The sequence below is a fragment of the Pungitius pungitius genome, chromosome 16 (assembly GCF_949316345.1).
Source record: "Pungitius pungitius chromosome 16, fPunPun2.1, whole genome shotgun sequence".
NCBI lineage: Eukaryota > Metazoa > Chordata > Actinopteri > Perciformes > Gasterosteidae > Pungitius > Pungitius pungitius.
This window is the reverse complement of record NC_084915.1, coordinates 8,330,109-8,357,631: the sequence shown is the minus strand read 5'-3', so window position 1 is coordinate 8,357,631 and position 27,523 is coordinate 8,330,109. Positions and strand designations below refer to the sequence as shown.

Here is a 27,523-nt window from a genome sequence, read left to right as displayed (position 1 = left end):
CACATTCTCACACGTAGAGCTCCCTGAGCCTGACCTGAGGCGTGATACCTCCACATGTTCTTCCTTTCCTTGTCTCGCCAATCTCTATCTATCCTATAATTTCTCGCAGCATTTCTTTATCGGATTTTGTGAACGGATCGCGGTGAAGGTCAAGAGTAGGATCCAATTAAAGACAGGCACATCAGACATGTGAATTGTCCCCCTGTCCTCGCCATTTTAGAAACAGCTTCACTGCCACTTCATCTCCGCTCCTTCACGCACCCCTTTGGGTGGTTTTGGGACAGAAAGTTTAAAGTGATGTTTTCCATAAAACAATTGAACATGTGTGGAAACATACGGCAGCAGATGAAGAAGTGGGAGGGGACACAGAAGGGGTGTGAATTGAATATTGGTGGGATGCAGAGGGATAAAGGGAGGTGTAAGTTTATGGATTATCCTCAGGGGGTCTGGTATAAGTAGGTGGTTATGGGTGAAAGAATAAGGGGGGGGGGGGGGGGGCTTGCCGGGGTTACATCTAATCAAGAAAGGGGTCTCAGTGCTCCCCTCCTACTGTCTTTCTGTACACCCTGTCCCCAACAATCTGCTCTCCGCCTCACCCACCCACCAACACCACCCCTAGCACCCCCCCGGCCTCTGCTGTGTCAGTAAAAAAAAAAAAAAAAAAAAGTGTGCTACTTCAGCAGTCCCCTGGGACCTGCTCCCCCTCACATCAAAGCAGCCAGTTTCTCTCTTAATGTGAATATCAAATCTGCGGATCACAAGTCCCAGCACAGTCTGCATAAACTGCCCCTCCCCCAACCTTTAATTCTGCCTAGTGATGAGGGAGAGAGGGGAGGGGAGTTACTGCGAGTGGAAGCGGTGGAGGGAGGGGGAGATGGAGAGAAGAGATGGAGATAGAGAGAGAGATCCAACAAAAACAACTACTTGCTTCGTAGATTTGACATTTGCTGAACACACCCTCCTCCTCAAAATGTGCAGTCCCAACATCCAATCAAATTTGGAGGAGGTCTTTCTCAATTTAGCAGTTCTTGCAGGGGGGCGGGGGTGGGGGGCATTTCTGACTGTCGCCGGAGTTCACTTGCATCTATTTATGTTGTTGTTATCTTAAAATATTAGTACTTATTAATAATCTGGATGAGGACGAATTGGAGAGCAGGGCTGCCGGTGACGGAGCTGTGACATCCTATTGGGGATGTGCAATGAGCTCCGTTTCTCTACTGACAGTCTTACACCAGCGCACTTCACCCACCATTAGGCAACAACGTTGATTGATTTAGTCTTTGCTGATTTCAGAAGTATTATTAACATGTGCGTTGTTTATAACATCCAACTGCTAATCCTAAGAGTGCATAGTGTAAAAGAGGTAAGTCAAGTTGTGTGATCAATTTTCAGACAGATATATATATATATATATATATATATATTTTTTTTTAATCGGCACCATCAGTCAGTCCATAACAGATTTCTTTATTTGTTCAAGCACCCTCATTTTGAATGATGAGAATCTGAATTGTCTATCCTGAGGCCCGAAAGGACCAAATTACAACAAAAGTCACATTGAGTGCTGGGGGTTTCTGCTTTAGCCCTCTTTAAGATGGGTGTTTTCCTCAAATTAAATAATGCCGGGTTTGGGCTGGTAAAAAATGTAAGCCTTTGCCCCGCCTGAGTAATGATTGGCACCCCTGTGGACCACACAGCTCTGTCATTGAATGGCGTATAGCTCAGATCGCAGCTTTAATTGTGCAGCCTTGCAAAGACAGCACAGGGAATTGGACCGGGGAGGGGGGGGGGGGGGGGGGGGACTTTTTGCATATTTCTATTTGTGGAGGGTGAGCAGAGAGGACAAGAGTGTGCTGAGGGATCACCTGATTTGAATTAAAATGCATGTTATCTTATTTGAATATTACATAAATATTTTTATTTATTTAATTTTCTTTAAAATGCTTTATTAAAAATTCTTTTTCAGAGTGGGCCTTTAGCAGGTATGCATACCAACATGGATATTATTTAATGCTAATTCATCAAAAGTCAATGTAAATATACAATGTAAATAATTTAAGGAAACCCAGCTTTTTGTTTTGACATGACCAAATTGAATTCATAAATCTGCTTTAATATTTCAAATTGCTGCAAAAAAATGATACGCATTGTTCTTTAATTGGTTATTGGTTATCAACTGTTATTACCCCGAGTGTCTGACATAATAGCAACATTTATTTAATCAAAAGAAAAATTTAAATTGATGTATTGATTGTGCCGCAAATCGTGTAAAATAAATAAATGATTCATCTTCCAATTTAGCTCCTGCAGAAATCCTAAGAAACGGGTCCAACATTTACAACAAAACCAAGAGGGTGTCCCTGTCACTTCTCCTCCACACGCTTGCCAACACACACACACACACACACACACACACACACACACACACACACACGGCAACACGAGCCATGACGCACGCGCTGGCACACGCGCGAGCACGACGGCGGGGTCCAGGTGCGCTATTAGTGAGGAACATGACCGGGCAAGTCTATAATTTGCACCCACGCCCCTGGACTTTCTCATTTGGTGAAATAAATTTGCGCATGAATAAGATTCCGCAAAAACAAGAGAAGCTCCGAAATAACAGCTTTCCAATTGAATAGTGGCTCTAAATTAATAACAAACATTTGGAAACACAGTGAATTTAACAGTAACAGAGGACATGGACAACACAAACAGCACACACGTTGATATTCGCTGACATTTAAAAAAAATGTGTGAGAATTTAAAATGGCCTATTTTAATCATCTCGCTTGCATCGAGAACAGCCATATTCCTCCCTCTAGCCAATTCACCAGACCTTAAAGCTGTGTACACCCTATTGGGGCCTGTGTTATAAGGTAAAACAATATGTAAACATGACTCCAAACAGTCAGGCTACACAAAAGGGCAGGAAAATGCTCTCACATGGAGATAGTGTCGAATTCCTCTTATTTTCGGCGCAGATTTATTCAGGATTATTATAATGCACTGTAATAGCAAAGGATCAACTTTGCAGCAGGGTCGGGGATTTACCACACATACTGAACTCGAAAGAATGCATTCAAACAAACAACAGCCCATCGTTATGTATAAACCTAATTAAACAAAGGGAAGATTGCGGAGACCAAATGATTTAAATAAGGAGGACACATTTGAATGCGCCAATTAAGGGCCTTCGAGTAGATCTATTAAACTATTGAGGCCATTGTGGGGAGAAAACGAGGCTCCTTTTTTGCAATTCAATTTAAAATGAAACAAATGTATCATCCAGAACGAATTAAAACCCTAAAATGTCATCCTAAACAAAAAGAGCATATATTTGCTAAAGGGCGCTTGTGCCAAATATAGTCCACGAAAACCGCTGCAATTAGCAAATGATACACACTGACAGCATCAAGATGTGAAAAAAATCAAATGAATTCTAGTCAAAACTTCACCGAACTACAACATTTTTTAGTGAACTTGCTCCAAAATGTGTAATCAATTTATGTCATTGCAGGCCAATGCGTGTTTTCCTTTTCCTCTCACCCTACCTTAGTATTTGCACCTCATTCTCCCTATTCAGCCATTTTACATATTCATAACCGGAGTTGGTAATGCGAAAACAATCCGTGCTATCAGCACCATCTGAGGCCGCCGCACAAAACCCCCAGAATAAACCCGCAGAACAGAAGACCACTTTGCACCTTTACTTTCAGAATATTCTACCAGTTGGGCTCCAGCAGGTTTATACATTTAGTATATATTTTATAGATACATGTATATATATTCATCAATTCCTCATCACAGGGCATCGGATGATACATCAAAGCATACGCTACCAACGTCATTCATTCACCGCCACAAATCAATCGAGGATTCGATTAATTATCACTTTTCATTCAACTCAAACCCATCAAGACTCCAGCACTCGCTTCACAGCATTTAGAACATTTCAAGCGCTCTTTCTCTTTTTTTTTTTCTCCTCTCGCTTACCTTCTTGGAGAGAGTACAGCAGGAGTAAAGTTACAAGCCACATGCCATAAATAGCAGGTCTATTTTTCAGGAATATTTGGCAATCCTGGCAAGTGTGAGGCGCGTTTTTTTGGCCAGGCGGGTCTCCGTGCTGGACTGGCGACTGTGCTCCCCGGAGGTCTCTCCAGCCCTGCTGCCCCGCTAAGGATGGAGGGAGAATGAGAGGCGCTTCAGCCCCGCCCATGTCCCTCCTCTCCTCCCAAGACTACTGTGCATTCAAATCCATCCTCACCGCACTAATCAAACGCCGCGGAACGATGGGTCACGGCAAAGTCGAGAGTTGATGTGAGCCGAACAGTGGATTTCGGTGAACACGGGTCCAAATGGCCACTTTGCGTGAGCGCTGGAGCTGCGCAGAGAGAGAGAGAGAGAGAGAGAGATCTTGGCACCTTGGCGGGAGCGCACCCACCTGTGCACCCCTGATGACCACGTTTTCTTTGCGCAATATGGATCTACAAAACACCGCTCAGGTAGCTGCGAGGACTCCGAACATGTAACCTTGTCCTTTCGTCTGAGATTGGGCCGTAAATCAGGGGACGTGGAGCCACAGCACAGCTTAATGAGTGATTTTCTTTGTCTTTCGATGCCATGGAACGTGCGCAGACATTTGCGCACAGATATGCAATGCAGATAGAGAGGAGGCGACAGGAAATGGAGCAGCGGGTGCGGCGCATAACACTTTCAAACAGCAGGTGAATAAGACTGCAGGTGAATCAAATCAATTATCAAAGGTTTCAGTGCATCCTTAAAGAATTCTGAGCAACTTTCTACAACAACAATTTTTTTTTCTTCTCCCGTTTCACCCGCTCTCTGTTGCGCTCCCCCGCATAAGCATAAATGAGGACGGTGGGAGTCAGGACACTCCCAGTTCATAGAATATTTAAAGTCACTGTGGATGCCAGTGGTGGATGCGACGAGAGATCGTCTGCTGCAGCAGCCGCACAACCTTCATGTTAGTGTTAACCGAGAAAACGGTTTTCTACCACTGTCTTCAGTCAAATTATTTATTTAGGCGTTATATTGAAACCCAAGTATTCAAACAAACATGCACGCCTGTGAACATTGCACATAACAGGCCGTAACAGATGGTTTAAAAGAAAAGGTTTTCCCCATCACTTAAATGACCAAAATGAGTGAAAGATAAAAGCGGTATACATTTAATTCACTATAACCAACGCTGCAAAAAGGTTCATCATTTTCAATGAACATAATGATTAAACATTCTATGACCAAATTTAAGAATACATATTAACCTTAAAACAATCGATAGTCATCTAGACACGTGGTTCTTTTTGACGTCAGTGTTTCGGATGTCACTCAATGGAAACGTTGTGGTGTTTAAACTTAAACGTCTTCAGTAAATGGTCATCGCCTTCTTGCCTCCCTTCACGCTGTGAGCGGCCGGTTCAAGCTTCCGCGCGCACACGCGGGTCACTGCTGACATCTGCTGGTTAGACTCCTTCATGCACGCGGGCACATTTTTGCACAATTATTTAGTTTCATAAGACAGTGTTGATGTGCCGTGGGATTGTGTTTGGGTCTCTTTGATTTAGTAACAAAGTAATACTTGAGGACGTGTTGTTATGTGACGTAACTGCACCATGAATGAAAACCGTGAAGTACAAATAATCAGATCTTGATGTGTGTGAAGTTTTTGATTCTGGTTTTATATGGAATTCAAAGTTTGTGTGTTGTTTTGTAGAAAGCATAAAGGGAGGAAGGAGCATATTGAACACAGGACGAAAACATTGATAAAGGATTAAACTATATGCTCCTGCATGTTCAAAATTATATATTTGCATTTTATTGGAGGATTCATTTATTATCAATGGCTGAAGCTGAAAAGAAAAATTACATCCAACAATATTATCACATAATTTTTGTGCAATCATTCCAAACCTCCTAATATCAGAGAGGTCAAGTGTTGCATCCAATGGAAAGTACATGGAGATCAGATCACTTTAAACAATCATTTGCATGCAGGCTGAGCCTGATGTTGTTATCAATGTAAATGTACTGACAAGATAACAGGTTAATTTCCCTAGTTTAGCAGAGGGATTACAGATATAATGTAGCAGTTATGTTGTGTACATTAAATAAATTAAATGTTAAGAATTTATCCAGCATAGTCAGAGATTCGCTCTCCAAAAGCTCACAAAACACAGGTATACTCCCCATGAGATATCTAAGGTTTGTATTTTTAGAAATTGAGATAACTCCAATGACATCATTAGCTGGAGCATGATTTTGGCATTAATGTATTTTTCTGTGTTACGGCCCAACAGGAAATCCAATCCAATTATTTACAAACAAACAACAGGCCAGTTTGTATTCAAAACTTTATTATATTTCATGTTTCTATAGTAAAGACATTAAGAGCGGATGTGCATGGGTGAGAGGATGACACGGGAGACATCAATAGAGGGCGAGCCAGAGCATTAAAGTTGTACAGCAGGTTATATTTGTGTGCAGAGAGCAGAGGTGGCGCCTGACTTGGTGAGTCCATTCCGCTCTGCGGGGCCTGATCAAGTGCACAGACTCCGGTCCACACCAAGCTCCTCTCTTGATGTTTCCCATTGGCCTGCATCCCATCAACACAACTCCCTGATTTACGTCTCCTGTCTCGCTCACAGGTCTGTCTCATAGGTGCATGCCAAGTGACCAACTGTCACTCCTGTTGATTTGCATAGAGTGGCTTGTCATCATAAGGCCCTCGCTGTCACCATCTCAACATTAGACAAAAGCCTGGTTTCAATTCAATTGGTGAGAAGGAAATCAGTATTATTTGGAACAGAGTCTAATCGGACAACAACTGACAGGGATCAGAAAAAAAATACTCTTTAACAGTAAAATATAATTATTGCAATTGAATGTTTGATAAACAGTGGATTTTTTACACAGTTGATATTCTTTCATTTTTAAATCAAACAAGAATATGGAAGACAAATGACAAATGTATATTACTCATAACATTTCTTTCACCATGCATTATCTTTTCAAGCATTTTTGCCTTTCTATCAGTCAAACCAAAATATTATGTTCCATCAATAGTTTCAACAGCCAATTGTTTAATAGCCCACTTAAAGGAAACCTTTTTCACTTTGCTTGGTTAACTCATCTTTGCAAAGTGACTGGTAACAACAGGTGTAAACAGCCGGCATAGCTCCTTTAAAAAAAGAAAATCTTCCTAGCAAGGAAGCTCACCAACAAACACGTAATAATGTCAATTTAATTGCTGGAGAATTGTTGACACTGTGCAGTTGCCAGGTAACCAGTGGAGAATCCAGGAAGTCACTGCACCCTGGCAACAGTAGTGCACATAACCCTTCCGTAAAAACATAATTTGTCCTTTACACTTCAGAATCTAACATGTTAATAAGTGCCTTAGAGGTGCTGGTAGGTGGCTTTTCTTAACCTAGGAAGAAGGCACGCTAGCTAGATCAACCTTTTTGCTAAGATAACCAGCCAGACACTTGAGCGTTATTCCTCATAATCTCAAGCAAGAAAGCAAATAAGCAAACCTCCCAAAACTGTTCCTGTAAGACGGATCCCTCTACATGGCATTATTAAACAAAGAATATAATTTCATTGGGCTCATGTGGGCTGTGTGGTTTCTTCTCATCTCACTTTGATGAACAACGTGACAAACTGACACCGATTTGCATTAGATCCTATGCATACACAAAAATATACACGTTTTCAAAGTGCCAACATATACCTTTTATAATATTGCTTCAAGCCAGTGAATATAGACTGGAGTCACTTTAGCGTGGAGGCACATTATTCTAACAGTGAGCTTCTGAAACCACCGGAAACTCTTCACAGTACAGTTGGCTAAGCTACGCTGAGACTGGGGAGGACCTGACCCCCTGCTTAGCCGCACATCTGTCCCATTCTCCAGAGGTATATTTCTTTTTTAAGCCAGACATTCAGTGTCTCCAAGGTGCAAAACACGTGTATATTGTAATTGCAGCTGAAATAGCATTTCACTTTTTGTGTGCAGATACAGTACATTCATCTCCTACAACACTGCTTGGTAGGGACCGTCCCTGTTTAGCAGTCAGTGCATCACTTTTTCTTGAGCAGAGTTAATACTTAATCTGCAGTCCCCCTTCTCAACCTGCTATCCGGGACCTGACCGCCATGATCATCTATCAGCTATGAGTTTATGGGTAATTAACTCTGTGCGAGGTCAGGGCAAAAAAGTTCATCTTTTTCACAGCAGTGCAGCTATAAACAGTATTTATTTAAAAGCATGTGCTCAAAATTGAACCCTTTTTGTACTGAGACGCACAAGCAAATATATTGAGTCCGATCCAGGTTTACAGTATTCATGGCCACATCACTAAATACGGCTTAGCCTCAGCATGGGTTTACACGGTGAAATAAGCGTTGGGGGCGGATACAGTTAACCTCAGAGCTGACTCTGACAGTGTTAGCACATTAGACCATGTGGTTTCTTCCCCCAAAAGTATGTATTTTGTGTTTTCAAGCATTGTGTCTAAAGTCTGGCCCGTGTTGCACATGCTGAAATGCATTGATTATATGTGTTAAAAGCAGAATTATCACGGGTTCATTCATTTTCTAAGGGGTTTGCTTCAGGGGATTTCCTATTAAGTCAGAGCCCTGTTGTATTATTACTGTTTGCTGAGCTTTATTATTAAATTATTTTGCAATCTATAGTCGTCCTCACTGGCAGAGGAGCCTAAAAGCAATAACAGGCACATTTGTTTTATATCAAGCAAAGAGAAGTTTCAGGATGAAGAGCTGGGCTGAATCCTAAAATGTTGTGTCAGGACCATTTTTGTAAGCACCCTCTCAGCATATCATACAATATACTAGAGGTGTATTGTGGAAAGTAGCCACAAATTCATCAGTGTATCAGTGGGATGGATAGTTCAATTCTGATTTAGTTGTCCATTCTATCAAATGGATTTTGTAAATTTAGTTAGGTTTCAGCACAGCTTTGACTACATACCATTATTTCCTGTCTCAAGCACTAAAAGACAAGTGTTTTTGTTTTGACTTTATGTGAAAGTGATTTTTATGCATCCTGGCTGTGACCAATCATTGTTTTATCAAGAATACCAAGTAGTTTTTAATAACAACTGTGCAACAATGATATACAACTGTTTTTTTGTTTGTTTTGTGAATGACCCCCAACAGACATGATTTAATAGCATAAGTTAAAAGATGTGCACATGGTTTCTTTTATTGTGAGATATAAAAAAAGAACCAGTCTACCAGAAGCACAGCGTACCGCTCATTAAAAAGCATGCTATCCCCCAACTTACACTAAGCACATAACACTTGGTACACCTGCTAACCAGTGCCATTCCACACTGGCTTTTCATTTTTCAAATATTTAACTGTTATCAGACCCAGTAAAGAGGTGGGTGATGATTGAGAGACCAGGTGGGAAGTAAATATTATAGGATTTAGACTTGATTCTCGATAAATTAAGTGGAGCGTCTCTGTTATGTGCACTTTAAATGTACTTTGTAATAATCATTCTTCAGTTGTATATCATGGAACACATTTGTTTGCACCTGTATGTATTCTCCTTTGTAAGCCACAGCCAGGCTGTGTTTAGGATCCAAACACTAATACATTTTCTTGTGTGCATCATGTGTGCATATATTGGTATTTGCAAAGAAGGTACATAAATATGAGGACCCTGGTGGTTTCATATTCATGCGCTTTCTCATTTCTTTTTTGGTGTTGGTTTTGAATCAGCTTTGGATCCTGAGAGGCCATTTTCTGTGTTGTCGATCCCTGATGAAGTTACAAGGCACTCCTTACTGCAATGGCATAGGAGGAAAAAAGAAGACAAGGTTAGGACTGTACACCCACGGCAGCTCAAAGAAACATATTGAACTCCATACTCCGATCAAACAATGGCTGCATTGCTGGTAAACGCCCAGGTGGTTGTAAAAACTCACTTTCTCTCCTCAAGCTTGGAAAGAACATAGAGAGTGAAGTTCTTGAGCAACATGAAGCCCATTAGAGCAGCGATGGCTCCTCCCACAGCTGAGGCTATCATGATGGTCAGCGTGTTGTCCACCACCTTCACTGCACACATTAACAAAGCATCACAGTACGTATGAACCATTTAACGTTTGAAAAAGGATATTGAGTTGGTTCATCAACAAAAAGTTAGAGCTGTAGTGTTGGAGCTGCAGCCATCTCCTAACCCTGACCAACCAAAGCATAGATTCAAACTATATACAGACTGGGCTTAAATAAACTGCATGATTAAACCCAAAGTTAAAAACATTAGAATGTTTAGTTCAATAGTAGCTTTCCTGGATTGTGTGCCTTTGTTTGTTGATAACTAAAACATTTCAGAAAATAATTGATTAAATGCCGAAGGGAAGCCTTAAATCAGTCATGAATTAATTCCACACTCTTTATATTCTATTTTCCTTTTGTAGGATCCTTTTTTTTTTTCCTCCCTAAGTGGCCTGATTTATCTTATCATCAAAACACAAATGAATGTTCTAGTTTATTACTACCTTAGTGTGCACATTAAGGGGTCATGAAGCAATCCCGAGTGAGCTGTCCCACATTTGTCATTGGCCAATTTAAACAGTATATCAGGGCATGTAGTACTAGGAATATCTATAAGGATGTATCGTCATATTGGGCGTAATTGGACAGACTTTTAAATGCTGAAAGGGGGGAGATTTCTGTCTGGTATTTATGAATAAATGGCTGGTTTAAGAACAATTTGCATATTTAAAAAAAGCTAAATGTAATGCATTTAAAAATTAGGAACCAACATAGCTTTGCCGGACGACCCCATTGATAAAGGATAATAGGAAAATGAAGCAAAGACCTGGACCACTCACACTCGTCCACCACAAGGAGGTGGAAGATGGCACTGTGGTTCCTGCCCTTCTCTTTGGGATTGCGTCCGAAACAAGTGTATTCGCCGCTGTCCTCAAAGGTGATGTTCCACAGCAAGATGGAGATGTTGTTGGCACGGTTCATCCCCACAAACTCCACCCGCTCTCGATAGATAGCCACCTTGGGCACCGACGTCTCTGATGCTATCACTGAATCACACACCTGATGGGACCAACAAGCGATCAATCCCCAATCAGCCAGACTTGAATCTGTCTCTCCGAAAGAGGGTTCTTACCTTCTGCATGGTGCCGTTGTCGTTGAACTGCCAGTTAAAGTAGAGGTCCTCTATACCGATGCAGCTGGCGTATGAGCAAGGCAACATGACTGTGCTGCCATTCACGGCCTGCAGAAAAGGAATCTTCCCAACCAACATCTCCAGGGCCTGAGCAGACCAAGCGCCTGAGGAGGAAGAGGAATATAAACCACGTTAAGATAAGACTGCAGAGGCCACAAATGCACTTTTCAGAGCGTTGTGTTGAATCAATGTCAGTTTGCTTTACGTTTGTAAAATACTTTTTTATAGTTTTCTTGACGAGCATCGGATAAGAAGAGCAGTACCTCTGGCCAGCAGCCAGTTAGTTCTGCATTTAAACTTGTCACGGTTTGGGCTCATGTCTTGCTTTTTTTTTTGTAGTTTCATGTTTCTTGTGTCCCTGGGGAAACTTCACTTCCTGCCTTGTCCTGTGATTGTCTGATTGTTTGTCCAATCACCTGCACCTGTCCTCCTGTTGAACATTTTTAAAAAGTGCAGTTCTTGCAAAGGCGATAATTTAGCGATGCAGATTAAGGATAGGAGAGAATGACTAATCAAGCCATCAAGATCAGGACAAGTATCTGGCTCTAGTGAGACAAACTGTCACCACTTTACATTAAACGTGCGTTTTCCTCCTTCTCCAGAGGTCAACCACACGTTCATTTTGTTGAAGTTGAATTTTCACCATTGTCATTTCCATGTTCTTTCACAAACAAAGCTATTTGTCATATGGTTAAAAATTAACAGTCTGCCAAGAAACACCCCATTCTACTGTGTCAACAAGTTCACTGCATATTTGGGCGGCCGCCACTGTCACGGTTTGGGCTTTCTTCCTGTTTTATTTTGAAGTTTCATGTCTCTTGTTCGGGGGTTAACTTCACTTCCTGCCTTGTCCTGTGATTGTCTGCAGTGTCGATTGTTTCCACTTGTGTCCAATCACCTGCACCTCCCTTGTGTATTTAAGCCCTGTGTGCCTGGCGCCCCTTATCGCGTCGTTGTTCGTAATTGCATGTTGTTGGTGCGCATCAGTCCCCAATCCTCGGAATTATTGAAGAAGCAACTTGTTTGGAGACTCTGCGTCTGAGTCGTCCCTCCCTGCCTACCTGCACCAGCCGTACGTGACAAAAACTAGAAACAGGTGGTTTGCTGTGAAGGCAGCAAAGTCAATTTCCAGCTCAAGGTCACTAATTTACAGTCTATCTTGCATGGATAATAATTTTTGTTCCTTGGAAGCATTAATTTCCTAAATGCGTGTCATATTTGTGAAAAAAAGGAAATACTTCAGGAAGCATCTGCACCCTGTGACACAAAAGAGGCTTGATTATTTGACCTTCCATCCAGTCACATCTGAACAAGGGGCGTAGACAGTGGACGGTGACAGTAAATCTGACTTATACACATCAAAACTCTAACTACCTGATTAATTAAAACAGTATAGATCATTTAATTAATATTTTACTCACTACTACAGTATGTAATATAACAAATGGGCATACATCATAGAATATTTATTCCATCGTTCATCCGAGTTAGATTTTCATGTTTTCAAGAAGACTTTTTAGCATATAATATCGTCACTACTAACACAACCTCAGTGATTAACTCCTACTTTCACAGATTAAGGCTGATGGAGCAGGTCTTATTTTATCGATTATCTTTTTCTCTTTCCTCATTACTATCTCACCTACTGTTTATGTGATGTGATGAGGTCACAGGTAGAACAGAGCCACAGTATATCATTTTAGCCGTTAAAGGAAAGCCCAAATGTTCAGCTCGTCCTGCTTAATGTCTAGTGAGACGTTAACTACATGCTCACCAAGTGCTGTGCAGGACTAGTACACATATGATTAGGTTATAGAGGGAAAACTCAACACCTGAAAAGACGAATGGTTTTCAGGAGCAGCTCTATTTTCTCCTCCGCCACTCACATTCCCGGGATTCGGATTTGTGTGTTACATTTTGATCAAAACACGGTCAAGGTCAACGTATGACGAGCCACATTGCAGCAAGTACGGAGTAGCACCGCTAGAGGCACAAGACAGGGCTTCACACACAGAGCCTGTGGTACACTGTGATTGGGAATGTCATTGATTCCGTCTCATCTCACCCTTGCTATCTCGCATAACTCCCTTTCTCCTATCGTTTTGATCAGCTGGTCCAGTGGAGCACGGTGAGCTTGCAAAAACACCAAAAGAAGCAGTGACGAGAGAGCAACAGCATCACCGCTCCCGCCCCTTTCCTTGGTCACATTTTGTAGTGAAATGTTTTAATTAACCTTTCACCTTTTTAATATGTATTTATTCATATAACATATTTTTAGTTACATATTTCTAGTGACTGCAGCTGCACAACAAAACAATTAAAATGACAGCGAAATGAATAAAATGATCTCTTCTCTTATTTTTTAGCAACATTAAAATATTACTCCAACTTCAAATAAGGTTTTTTCCATTGGAATTTGGAGCTTCAGTTAAAAGTACAACAGTGATGCTCCATTTTATATACCGTATGTGAATATCTCAGAACATATAATCGCCACATAATTTCCAAAAATACAGTGTACATCAAAATAATGGAATACCATAGCCTGGCCACTGTAACGGAGACACCGTCATCAACACCAGACATCATCACTCCGCCCACTCGTTCTCAATCCCCTGAATTCTAATCACCATCACCTGTTCTCACCACCTGCACGTCATCATCCCGCATCACCAGATCCCTTCATAAACCACACACCTTCACTCTGCCAGTTGTCTGGTCTCGTCGTAGTAACGCCGATAAATACCTACCGGACTCCAAACGGACTACTCGCCGGCAACTCGATCACGGAGCTTCCTGTGTTTGAAATAAAACCTCTGGTACCTCACCTGTTCGTCTCCTTCTGCTTTGTGACAGCCACAACTACATTTTAGCAGCTGATACTCAACAATCGTTAGGAGCTTAAGAACATCTGATGACACATCAGTATAGCGTTGTGCTTTTCTTCACTTTTATAATCATTTTTACTAAGTTGGGATGACCAAGATGTTTTGGGTTGGAAAATCCATTTCCACCATTTCTAAATGACTTCTAATTAACTTACAATGGCATTTACACCAATGCAGATATGTCTGAAGTGAGATAATATTGGCCACTTTATCTCTAGCTGTACAATAAAACACCTATTAGTAAATAGAATGGTCAACCAAACATGAATTTCACTTCTTTGAGATGTTGGTTACTAGCTTCCCCTTTATGGGTGAAAAACTGAACCAACAGGAATATCCTATAATCTCCATTTATTCGTTTGGCTCCAAACACAATTCAGAAAAGTAAGTAAATATGTTATGCAAATTAGTCCAGATAATTTGCACACGGCGGTGCTTATGTGCATTTCTTTCATCAAAACTAGAGGCTACAACAAAAACAAGACACAGAATTGTTAGCGTAAACAATGCCGAATACACTGATATCCGTATAAGTTCTCTCAGACCAACCTTGACTAACCACCAAGCCTCAAAAGCATATAATCATAAATGTCCCTTACTTTAGACATTTTAAATGACATTATGAATTTAATCTGTTTCTTTTTTTATTTTTAGTGAGATAGGTGCAGCGGCCATCTGCGCAGGTTTTAAGGCATATGGGGGGTTTCTAAGCCAACCGTCACTCTCAAGGGTCATTTTACGCTCTACTCATTTTGGCTTCTGAGTGGCAGATGAAACTCTCGCTCTCTTTCGCGTGGTGTTAGTCGGATCCAATAGGATCCGACAATAAGAAGAAGTATTTGAACCATGCGAAACGGCCAAAAGTAGCCGGATTCTGTAAAAAATACAGATTTTCCCTCTTGCCGTGAGGCCTGCACTAAAGCCTCCTCTAGAGTAGTTATCTGAACTCTATCAACGTGCAACTGTCCATGTGTACTGTCCACACATTGGGCCATCACGTAGATGTGTTTAGCCTTGTATCTTCATGTTTTACAGGACATCGAGGGCTGTTAGGTCTTTTGTCAGACAATTCTCTATATATATCTTTTGTGTGTTCTATTGATTTATTTCTTTACCAGTTGTCACGGTTTGGTCTCTCTTCCTGTTTTAGTTTGAAGTATCATGTTCCTTGTGGTCCTGGGTTAACTTCACTTCCTGCCTTGTCCTGTGATTGCCTGAGTGTTTCCACCTGTGTCCAATCACCTGCATCTCCCTTGTGTATTTAAGCCCCTTGTGCCTGTTGTGCCTGGTCGCGTCATTGTCTATGTCTACCCATCGTTGGTGCACGTCCTTTTGGCTCCTGTTCGTTTTTGTGCAAAATAAAGAGCACATTTCGGAAATCTGAATCCTGCGTTTGAGTCCTGCCTGCCTGCCTTCAACCTGCACCCCCGAAACCTGACACCAGTAACATGTGAACTTTTTTACACATGAAAACACCCACAGGGGTTCCCCTATATATAGAAAATGTCCAGATAGACAAAGTAGTTATTACACTTTTTATCAGGGTTTGCCATTTTCAGAGCCCACAGTTCCTACACAGAAGGTCGTTGCTGCACTATTGCTGCATACACTTTCTGACACAAAAACAGTGTCAGAAAAGTGTGGAAGTGTATCACTCAAAAGTCATTTTCAGATAAGGGCCAGTGCTGAATACATGCAGCAGGGAAACTGCATTCCAGTTTATGCAGGATATTTAAACAGAATGTGTCACCTGTGACTGAAATTTGATGGTAATGGGATATTTTTCTTCAAAAGGGAAAGAAATGTGAAAACCTCATTCACAGCTGATCCTCTATATCCAAAACACATTATTAAAGCAACGTGGTTATCACCACTGTCAGTCTCAAACTCCTGCACGAATGTAATTGACAATATTAGATTTAGATAATTACTGGACTGTAACAGTACAATCTCAAAGTACTCTATTTCAATAAATTGATATATGAAAAAAATACAAATTAAACTGATAGTGACTCTCTGCACTATTACTGCAGATACACATCCACTGCAGGCAAATCCACCCTCTGGTCTACACTGCCTCAGGTCCAACACAGCTTTTGCATTACAATAGCTGCTATTCTACCGACATTTACTTTTCCCTACCATTCCCAACTAATTTGGATCGAAGATAATAACAAACTATTGAAACATGACAATGATCAAGTCCATTTTAATGAAACATTCCGAGGCTGAACTTATAGCACATCCTCCTGAGATGAAACCTTCCATCCTTCAGAAGAAACACTACCTATCTTTCTACACTATCTACACCTATCTACACTAACTATCTTTGGCAAGACCTGGTGTACTGACCTGAATACAATTGCAGTCAACACTGACTTGGTCAGAAACTGAAGGTCAATGTTAAATTTGGAAAAGCGTCAACATCGTCGTTCTGCATAAAACACAAACATACATTGATTTTGGGAGAAGTAGTTGGTATCCAAGGAGGAGTGAGGGGGGAGAAAACCCAAATGAGAAGTTTTTGAAGAAAGAGAAATGAGGAGGCATCGTAGGAGGTGACGTAAGTACATTACCAAGCAGCATAGAGAAGATCAGGCCAACAGCTCTATGTGGAGGGCCCGGCCTCGGGAATTCAACCCCAAGCCACTGTACCTCCATGGCAGCCAGTTTGTCTGTTTCGAAACAGATACTGCTGCAGGATCCAACGGCCCCCGGGTAGCTCGTACAATATCCTTTAGCCCAACTCAGCCTCTCTGGTTTACTTTACTGAATGTGGAATATGCTGTCTGGACCCCAAACAAGGCACGTCCCAGTCGAGCACACGCAGTTGTCAGGGTGAAGGCAGCCTGCCCGCTTAGCCCACGGTGGAAGAGACTGTAGGTCAGACAGAGGGCAAAGGAGGAGGCGTGGGGGTCGGGGGGATACAGAGGGAGAGAAAAGGAAGAAGGACAAAGTTAATCAACAGAAATGTTATAATGGAACACTACGTTTCTGTAAAAGCCCGGACAGTAAGGTAAAAAGTTATTTTAGCACAGACATGTTTACATGTTTCCTGCATGCATTAGTCTTCCTATGCAAACAGGATCTCTTAGTCTGAACGTAAAAGCTTAAGAAAAATGCACAGCTCAAGTTCTGTCATGCCTTTCTTTACCTGCTCTTGCAGCCGGTGTTCGCTGAGAGGCCGGCAGGCTGCCTGCACAGCTGAGTCAGTGTGGACAGGACAGCAGCGAATACTGCGCACAGTCAGGGTTCACTCAAGGAGAATACGCCAGCCGGCACTTTCACTGCAGACCCCACCACATCACAGCCTCAGCCAGGATGACAGATAATTACAGTGGCGAGGTAGACAGAGAGAAAGACAGAAATGTGGAGAGACAGACGGACCGGAGGAAAAGCTGCTCTCATTTCCCCTCAGCAGAGCACCAATGACGCCGACTCTCCTCCCTGCCCGTCCCTCCGGCTACCTCACAACTTTTCCCCATCCTCTCCGTTGGCTACATGCCACCTCTCTCTCTCTCTCTCTCTCTCTCTCTCTCTCTCTCTTCCCCTCGCCTCTCTGTCTTCCCTCCCTCACCTGCGCCTATTTTCACCCTTTTTCTCTTTCTCCCTCCATCAACCCCATTCCCTCCTCCCCTATCCGCTTCCCTCCCTGCCTTACCCTCCTCCCCGTCTTCTGACTCGGGGCGTGTATGCAGAGTCAGGCACTTTTCTCAGAGTGTTTGTGAAGATCAGAGAAAAGTTCTGCAGTGCAGGTTGGGGAGGAGGCTGTGTAGTGCATCCCCAGAGGGCCGGGACGGTCACACAGCCCCAAATCAAAACTCCCCATTCACAAGAACACATGTTCTTTCTCTGACAACGTCACCGTCAAGGAATTAAATATCAATATGACATCATTTCAAGTGGGAGGGGAAAAAAGACAAGCCTTCTACTATTCTACTTACACAATTGAAAATCTCAGATTTTGAACTGTAATGGGACTTTGCAAGCTTTTCCTTATTTTTTATTATTTCATGGAGAGAATGACATTTCATTTGACTTTGCTTTCCTCTTGTCGTCAAAAGCAGGCTCCTTCCAGGCCTCTTATTCCCCTGGCTCGGAATAATCAGCCTCCTCAGCCACCGGCGATGTGTGCATCCGTGTTCCATTCAATCCCACAAAGGTCAAACTATCTTGTATAGCATGAGGCAGACAAGTCTCTCTTGTGATCAGGCCAATGCCTGATGCAATGTGTGCAGTCATGTTTTACATTAGGACAGCTCCTTTTTCATAAATGAATAGACATCAGTCATCAACAGCTGACCAATAGCATTTAGCTTTACCATTCACTGCAGGTCGACTAAAGAAGTGCATAGCACAGAGTTTCCAGATCTAATTAATCAATGTTACATCCTGCTATCATTGCATCCATACACATTATGTTCCGGTTATACTTTCCATTACTGTAAATTTAAGGTGACTGCATAGTATTTATGACTTATTATTTAATTTGAAAAGATTTCAAATTTAAAAAGATGGTAAGAGGTTAATCTCAGTTTCAAATTGCAAAAAAAGGAGAATCGACAGTGTTAACTGGATGCAACTGAGACCATGTGATGAGTGTGCTATATCTGAGCCAAAGTGCAGTTACACAGGCAGAGGACAAGGCGACAGCTACACATACATTTTGCACTTTGGATCCTGCTTGCATTCTCTCACATGAGAAGAAAAGGTAAAGTTTGCGATTCCCGACGGGCTGTAACTGAAATTTGCACATGCAGATTGAGTTATGAAGACAGATGCAGGTACCTGCCATTGATCATTATTTGAGCAGGATGTCAAGCAGATATAAAGACCCTCTAAGATTGGTATGTCTTTTCTTTACTAGCTCATGCAGAAGATTACGATAGATATGTGTCTTAGTTTGTGTTGATTAAAGTGAAATGGGTCTAAATCAGCTTTAATTTGTATTTACTACACAATAGTGAGGGAAATGGATGGTCCTGACACAACTGGTGAAAAAGCACAGCAGTAAAATCCACATTAAAATCTAATGTTTTTCACAGTATAATGAGTGCACAAACTGAACCACTGTTTAATTAAACACTATGTGTTTGTATTCAAATCAGAATGGGCAGTGCCTGAAATTATTGCCAGATCACACAGCTACACCAACAATGATCAACATGGTTTATAATGGGCATATACAAGTATGGGAAGTGTTGCGCTGGATGACAGTAGGTGGAGCGGGTGCGGGGGGGGGGGGGGGGGGGGGCGGTGGGGGGTTGATTTGACGGATGTGGAGCACTAAACTGAGAGATCATGTGGCTTGGCTGCAGGCTCAGCGCTCTCCTCTCCAGGCCCCTCCACTGACGATCAATGCAGCAGCAGTGGGAACTCTTCCAGAACTGCAAAGAGAAGAAGAAAAAAACAGCATTTTGCTGCAGAAAGATTGGATGCTGCTGCAGAGCTATGCAGGACATCTGTAACTACAGAGAGTGCTCATATAACACACAAACACAACCCCATGGTATGTACTGTGTCAATAAATATTAGCATTCATGTGTGCACGTAGGTGCACCCTCAGCTTTTAATGTCACGTAGGTGTCATTTGCTCCTGCTGCAGCAAAAATGCATGCTGCTCCAAAAAGAGACAAGGACACACTGTAGTAAGTAAGAGCAGTACAAGCACAGACAGAATATAAAAATAAATAACAAGAAATACATATATTTATAATTACGTAAAACATGCAGTAATTTACTGCAGTAAAATACTGTAAAATGTTCCATTAAATGTTAATGTCCTGTATTCAAAATATCACGCACAAAAGAATTAACTCAACGTAAAAAAGTATAAGCACTTGTAATACACATGATATCAAAGTGATAGAGACATATTATCAGATGAATCAGTACCCTACTTAGGCCCCTTTCAATGTAATGAAGTATGAAGATTTTAATTTCATCTTTTATCCAGCAGCAGTTTGTATCTTCCGAAGTATTAGCGTAATGGGTGTTTACAACTGTAGGTGTATGCTACATTAATTCCAATTGAACTTATCTCACTGCATTTTTCTGGCAGCAGGAAGATGTGTTTTCAGCTCTACCTACGTGGACAGTTGGGGTTAAAAAGAAACATTGCGCATTCAGCAGCTAAAGATCTAGAGCCAATGTATCCCTTAATACATACAGGTATCATACCTGTCTGTATCTCTGGAAGAAAACTAACCAGTAAAGCTTACAGAAAACAATAGAATTTGCATGAACCGAAAGAATGAGGTATACCGGACAAGGCAAAGGGATAGGAGGCATCGATAGGGGGTTGCATATGTTGCTGCAAGCTATTATTTTTCAGAATTATTGCCACAGCCCAGAACCACAGACAGCAATTATTTTATCAGTTTTAACACTGAAGCTATGCATCAGATTTAATCTTCATATCCAATTTTGAATCCTTATCCAACCAGGGTTCTCATTGAGGGGACAGCATTCCCCCTTTGTTGCTTTAATGTTGCTGTCCATTCACTCCACACTAGCAGCAGCTGCAGCGTTCACCCCTACAGTCAGTGTTGTGCCTGAACGCGTTCATTGAACGATAGTTCATGAACTCGTTCATATTTTGGGCGAACGTGAACTGAACGTACTGTATTAATGCCCGATGAACGTTACTGTGAACTCGTTCATTCTGGTGTCTGAACGAGTGACGTGTACTGGTCTTTGCACGCTAACGCGGCGTTGCGGTGCAGGCTTCTTGTCTGCACGCGTTCATTTTTCACAAAATATGTGATGATCCTTCATCGTGGCAAGACTGTCTTGCCACGATAAAGGATCGTTGGACGCAGAAGGGTCCCACCCACCACCACCTGGTCGTCAGGTTGTTCGGACGAACAGCCTGACGACCAGCTTTCTGTTCGGACCTTCCGAACAGCCTGACGACCAGCTTTCTGTTCGGACCTTCCGAACAGCCTGACGACCAGCTTTCTGTTCGGACCTTCGGAACAGAAAGTTGTTCGGCCGAACAGCCTTCTGCGTCCAACGATCGTTCTTCGGACGCAAGACAATCTTGCGTCCGAAGATCGTAAGATCTTAGTAAGGCAAGACAGTCTTGCCACGATGAAGGATCATCACATATTTTGTGAAAAATTAACGCGTGCAGACAAGAAGCCTGCACCGCAACTCTCAGCTGAGATGTTCTTTTTAGTAAAACACCCTTTCATTTATTAAATAGTTTTAATTTTAACTGTTCATTCCAAGATGTCTCCCGTTCGTCAGGTGTTTCTTCATTATTTATAGAAACATCACTCTGAAATCATGATAATGTTTTACTGTAGCATGCTGCATAAATAAGGAACAATTTGTAAACAAACTCCACATATAAACTACCATTAAACTACGTGCTAAAACATAGCTAAAATATTTCAATGCTTTCAGATAAATGTATTGGAACAACAAAAAAGGATAAAGTAGTTTTTTACAGTGTTGGGCAAAACCGCTGTGTAAACAAGAATAATACATAATACATACCTTTTATTTGTGAGAAATAAGAGGCCAATTAGCTCCAATACATTTCAGACAGTACGCTTAAGGAATTATTCACCTACAGTACGCCTAAGCAATAATGTGGACAAATTCACTTACTTGTATTTCTTACTCATCATTAACTGCCTCTTGCTGATAATTTTCCTTAAATAAAGTCTTCAAAATGTCTTTGTATTTGTTAGCAGCAATTAACCCATTCACAGACAGAAAGAACCTGTTCAACGGCACAGTGCAACAGAGCAAACAAGTTGATGTGGTTCTTGTGTTAAACAAGTGTTAAAGCAGAGTTCATTTAGCACTGAAAAACAGTGGGCTTAACTGAGCGGTTAACACTAACTCATTGGTCCAAACAGGACTGACTGCTGGTTGGTATTTCACACTCACCCACCCAGTCTCTTCAAACAACACTGAAACTTCTTTTTTTTTTGAATTCATGCGATTTAAATCATTTAAAAAGATGTTTATTCCAGAGTTGTATATATACATATACACACAGCTTTGCAGGTAATTTAAAACATGTAGAATTCCTACTTACTTTACACTATATACAAAAACTTTATACAAAATGAATCGTGCAATGCAGGAAACACTGCCCTTTTGTTGATCACTAAAACAATATTGTGGTGGACTTTCTGGTAGCAAAAATTAAAAGCACCCATTCTCTCATTTAATTCCAATTCCATATTTTCCCATTTCAAAACCTGCTAAAACTAACTTCTCCGTAAATAAAGTTGGGTGTACTCTCGAGGTATGCATTAAAAATTATATATATATATATATATATATATATAAGCAGGAGAAACATCTGCCACCGTCGTAGTTGAAGAAACACTAGTAGAGGTGTTTGTAGCAATGAGCCCTCTAACGAGCTATTCTCTTTAAAAATCTATGTTGAATTTATTTGACATGAAACACACATTGATCCAAGGCAATAGCTATCCAGCAGCAGCGGTGGTCAAATTAGCACAAAGAAGCAAAGTTAAGGCAATTACGGACTGCAAACGCTCATCCATTGACCCACATGCATAAAAACACAGCATTTAAAAGGTGAACACCACCGAATAAGACAAGTCCGTTTACAGGCTTTAAGGAGAACTGCATATAGGTTTTATGAAGCCTTTTACGGCCGCGGAGTGAGCGGTCTTAAGTCTGACTAACACCTCGCCTGAGGCAGCCTTGGTGTGGTCCGAAGACTACAAGTTTCATAATGAAAGAAAAAGATGTGGTCGTACCACATGATCTTGGTAGACGGCTCACATCTCTGCTTGAGGCTACATTAGCGACTGGTAGCATAACACACCTGCATCTCTGACCATATTGCTTACAGGCAAGTTGCATTTTCTGACTCATCATCATAATTCAGTCCCGGGAAGTATTATAACTCACACATAAAACCCTAACATCTAAATGGGAATGTTACGATGGGAAATACGATTCTGATCAATCGAATGTGTCCATTGAATCATCATCACCATCACCATCGTCGACGACGTTGTTATCATCATCATCGCCTTCCTCTCAATCATCATCTCCACTGCTGGGTTCAGACTCTACTTCATCTGAACCTAGAGAGTTTTTTTTTCTTCTTAACGGTCAGATGAAGGTCCTCTGCAGGGGAACTGACGCAATCCCCCAAAAAACAAATTCAATTCCACACACATGAACAGAACAAAGAAGCAGGCAACTCGTGGGTAGATATACTGTGTAAACCCAGAAACAAGCCCAACCAGAGTGCCACAGAGAATTGATGTACTGCTTTCTTCTGCAGACAAAGATGATCAATACATCAGTTCAGGAACATTTCTCCACCAAAACCAATTCACCTGTATTCACAAGTCAAAGTGGCACAAACTATGATGCAGTAACTACTTTTGCAGCTGCTGCTCAGAGAAAAAGGGAAGGTTTTGCTAACAACCGGCTATAGAAAGGATATGTCCTTATTCCCCAGAGCAAGAGAATGTCTGAATCGCTCGTTAGGAAAATATTAAACTATTGTTGAGTGCGTTTAAACAATTTAGTAATTCTGTACGATAACATTATAAAATAACAAATACTTTTTCTTGAGCTTCCAAGAACTGTATGTAAATCGCTCCATATTTACATCTTAACTTTTAAAAAACTAGGCTAAAAAGTTAGTAATAACAATCACTGACAACGTTTGATAAAACATATAGAAGTTAATAAAGATTTGTCATTAGTACAAATGCAAAGGGTGGTACAATAATCACTGAAGGACACAATGATATCCGAGAACTTCCCTTTGGAGGAGCAAAGATGGAAAAAAAGATGCCTCTCCACCATCGAATTTCATCAGAATCCACACCAGTGGCGAGAGATAAGAGGCGCTCTGGCTCCCCGGCCCTCACCACACAGTCGGTTCACCCTTCTGCGGGTGCATCTCAATGTCCGTGCTCGTGCCCTTTCTCCTGTAGTACTTCACTGCTACGAAGATACAGAGGAGGACCAGGATTACACCACAGGCACCTCCAGCTGCTGCTGCCAGTATGGCGATCTCAGAGAAGGAAGCTGGAAGCAAGAAGGGATAACTGTGGGTGGAATATCAAGGCTTCCTGTTGAGCAATGCTGATTTATTCCATATGCCACAGTGATCATTAGCAACATTTTACTTTGATGCAATCTCGACGGACTATTCTTCCAAGCCAGCAGCGCTGCCACTCTAACCTTTGTTGACGACTTTGAGGATGATCTCTCCATTGCTGCCATGCACATCTGGAAGATTGCGCACTTGGCAGATGTAGGTGCCGTTAAAGGTCGGAGGCACCTCATGCAGCGTGATGGAAACATCCCGTTTCATAATATCTCCTGACCACACGGCGTGGTCTTTAAAGCGCCCGGTCGTTGGAGGATACGCTTCGTCCTGGTAGTAAAACACCTGCCACACAATACAGAAAAAATTTGCTATTTATATGGTGCACGAGAGCCGTTAAGAGAGGGCAAATATATTGGCCAATAGCTTATGGTACAAAATCTATATAAACACTTTTGATAAAAAATCACAAGGTGACTTTTTAAATAATGACAAATTGAATCAATTTTTTTTTTTTTTTCACATACCGTCTCTTCCGTCCCTGAACCTATGGGCCTGAAGTTCCAGGACACTGTGACAGAGGTAGTCGACACCGGGTGACTGGAACTAAAGGTGCACTTCAGTTTCACATCCGTCCCGTTGACTGCTTCCACCTCTTTTGGCGTGTAAATTTCTATTCCAGTGACGTGTCGCACTCCTGGCATAATGAACAAAAGGGGAGAAAAAAAATACCCATCAAGATTACCGTAGCCTTACGAACCTCCATTGCCTCACTCATTCATGCAACACAAGTGATGGCTTGAACTGCCACGGTGTCAGATTTCACTGCTCAGTTTCGGAGCATTTCATTAACCACAAGAACAAGGACAAGGCTGTTTGGTGCAAACATAGTTATCACAGCTTCTTCAACACAACAAAACGTCCGTGACCGTTGAGACCAGAGAGAAAGACTCGGATATGTTGTGTTTACACTTTGTGGCTTCAGTATAGATTGTGAGGTTGTGAGTCTTTTCTAAAGAACACTGCCCAACATCTCTTTTCGAAGGCCACAACATTCCAAAAGACTTCACTTCAGTGCTTCAGCACAGCAAACAAATAATATGTCATGGGTGTGCAAGTACAGACGTGTAGATGGGCACCACCCATACCAGGTATTATAAGACTGACACGAGCAGGTTTGGATGTTTTATACTTATTATTCATTCAATAATACATGACTTCAACAACCGTTCATCTTTTTCAAGGGATTTGAGCTGAATCTGCATCACACAGTCAGTGATTGGCAAACCTGCCGACCCCTTGAGGGGATTAAATCATTCCTTCTAGTCAACCACGGTGAAGATCAGGACAAGAACGTTCTTAATTCTGGACAATGAGGGAGGAATTCAAACAAATAGGACGGTAGAAGACGTGGTCAGAGTCTCTCTGTATGGGGACCCACTGGCACAATTTTGTAAATAATATCCAATGAATGATAAAACAGAAAGGGGGAGGGAACGAGATAACAAAAAAATATACCAAATCAAACAACAAACACATCTCTCTGCTCTGATTACTGAGGGGACTGATTTTATGTAAAAAAAAAATGCAATTAAATAGGCAGATGTTTTTATATTTTTATATTGATTTAGAATGGGGTTTGTTGTCTACTTGCACCAGAATATACCAGATGTTTGGAAACCACAGCAGAGGGGAGGTGTTCTTAGTGATTATTTTAGGGGATAAGCTCATCCAATGCTTAAATCCATGGCGTAAGACCTTCACACATGAAATGTATACCTGAATATAAAACCTACTATATTTTTCTTGTAGCATCATGTTTGTGTTTGTGTTTGGAATGAGACGGATTAGCAGAACGAAAACCAAAATTGGCCAAAAAAAACATGTGTTACTTGTGTAGTTTCAGTTCTTCCACAATACCTCCCTCACTGAAAAGTTCATGGGAATGTTATGATTAGCCACGTTACAAAGGCTGCTCCACGTTATCTGTCCATTGCGACGCTATCAAACAGAATTGAACTATGTTCAGATATGCAGAGGAACATTCCCATGGTCAAAGTTTTAACGGACTGGTTTTAACCACAACATTAATTGTTTTTATTAAGGCAAGAAACACAAGGCAAAATCATGTTTTATTTCATGCACTGGTTAATTTCCACCTATTTTTATGCATTCTCTCAGACTAGTGGTGCAATGTCCAAAATAGACATACACGGTTTATCATGCTATCACTTTTTTCACCTATTCACCTGCTCCAATCCTCCTGTTAAATCAGTGGAATCGGATGGCACCTCTAGGTTTGTTATATGAATCATGGAGAATGTGGACGCTCAATAAAAACCATACACATATTGTTGAAATGGGCTAAATGAAAAGGGATTAACTGATCGTCTGCTCGCTCACATCATTTTTCAGGAATCATTTGGAACATTTGTTGCCAAAATATGTCAGACATACAAGGAATTTGATGGCGGTTGTTGCATAACATTGGACAGTGAGACAATGAGACATTTACTCACCGGGACGTGGACTAGTTTTTCGTGTTTTCAAGAACATATCCCTGCCTTCCCTTAAACTTAAAAAGGGTTTGGTATTTTATCAGCAAGTTTTTAAATAAAAATTGTTACATTAAATCTGGCCTCCTTTCCTTTGACTTTTAGTCCAAAATTAAGACCTTGTTAGATGTTAAATTAATTGGCGTCATGGGGACAGTATATTTGAATAATATAAAGCATTTGTTGAAACGATCAGCCTCAAACATCACAAATAAAAAATTCTATCATTTAAACTTTCTCGTCAAAATAAGTCTTTACTAAGCCATAAAACTGCTCGAAACCTTTTTACGGTTAGTAATGTCCATGTTATTGAGAAACTATGAGGTCTAAATAAGTACCATTCAGCAGAGTTAACCCACGCGTGTGTTACACACCTATGTCGTGGACAAATACGTGTAACTAACAGCGGCAAATACTACAAACACTGGTCCCAAGCTTTTCTCTTCAATCCCCCCCCCCCGAAAAGAAATCTCTCTTCCTCTCAGCTCAAGGCCTGCGGGACAGAACCCCGTCAGGAAGTCGTTCAAACTCACCTGGGCCCAACATTCCTGCGAAAACAAGGAGAGGCCATATCCGATGCATCAGTTCAGTCATTTCTGTCCCGACTCCGGCTGCTCGCGACTACTTCCTCAAATGTCAAAGTCCCTTTAAGCCCTGTCAGCGCGAAGCGCGAAGCCCTCACGCACGCGAACCACGTCGCTGACAGTCCGAGGTGAAAGACGTTTTTTTTTTTAGTGGAACCGATTCCTTCGGTGTGGTGTCACACACTTGATGG

General features: G+C 41.5%; 3 protein-coding genes across 8 annotated transcripts in view; all 3 read right to left on the bottom strand.

Moving 5' to 3' along the window:
• The window catches only part of LOC119215843 (cell adhesion molecule DSCAML1-like), a 47,485-nt gene extending 42,612 nt beyond the window's left edge, over window positions 1-4,873 (bottom strand). The window contains exon 1 of one of the 3 annotated variants that reach the window (XM_037468312.2): window positions 3,997-4,873. In XM_037468312.2, the coding sequence (XP_037324209.2) occupies window positions 3,997-4,219 (223 nt within the window). In that variant the 5' untranslated portion in view covers window positions 4,220-4,873. The remainder of the gene's footprint in view (window positions 1-3,996) is intronic. The other 2 variants (XM_037468310.2, XM_037468311.2) reach the window with 2 other exon arrangements.
• Window positions 4,874-6,357: 1,484 nt separating this feature from the next.
• scn4bb (sodium channel, voltage-gated, type IV, beta b) lies at window positions 6,358-17,758 on the bottom strand. 4 transcript variants are annotated; one of them, XM_037468313.2, is made up of 6 exons: window positions 17,282-17,758; window positions 16,704-17,004; window positions 11,180-11,343; window positions 10,887-11,106; window positions 9,978-10,107; window positions 6,358-9,836 (listed from the first exon to the last, which is right to left on the bottom strand). In XM_037468313.2, exons 2-6 carry the CDS (start codon window positions 16,786-16,788, stop codon window positions 9,740-9,742), a joined length of 696 nt encoding a protein of 231 aa, XP_037324210.1. In that variant the 5' UTR covers window positions 16,789-17,004; window positions 17,282-17,758; the 3' UTR covers window positions 6,358-9,739. The 4 variants fall into 4 exon arrangements, with proteins under 4 accessions (XP_037324210.1, XP_037324212.1, XP_037324211.1 ...); XM_037468315.2 differs by having other exon boundaries at window positions 16,783-17,004; window positions 17,282-17,755; XM_037468314.2 differs by lacking the exons at window positions 16,704-17,004; window positions 17,282-17,758 and adding an exon at window positions 11,503-11,572.
• A 4,304-nt stretch (window positions 17,759-22,062) lies between these two features.
• LOC119215846 (myelin protein zero-like protein 2) lies at window positions 22,063-27,515 on the bottom strand. Its single transcript, XM_062558072.1, is given in 6 exon segments — window positions 22,063-23,233; window positions 23,235-23,264; window positions 24,012-24,171; window positions 24,328-24,538; window positions 24,721-24,890; window positions 27,282-27,515. Coding segments are annotated over 6 exon segments (780 nt in total). The 5' UTR covers window positions 27,343-27,515; the 3' UTR covers window positions 22,063-23,085.
• Between the last annotated feature and the right edge of the window lie 8 nt (window positions 27,516-27,523).

Bases quoted from the DNA above. Each gene is read 5' to 3' on its own strand.
- scn4bb (XM_037468313.2), bottom strand. From the start codon at position 16,788: ATGGAGGTACAGTGGCTTGGGGTTGAATTCCCGAGGCCGGGCCCTCCA. The intron at 11,107-11,179 runs GTAAGAACCCTC...TGGTCCCATCAG, and splicing joins ACAACGGCACCATGCAGAAG to GTGTGTGATTCAGTGATAGC. The intron at 9,837-9,977 runs GTGAGTTTTTAC...ATGCCATTGCAG, and splicing joins TCCAAGCTTGAGGAGAGAAA to TAAGGAGTGCCTTGTAACTT.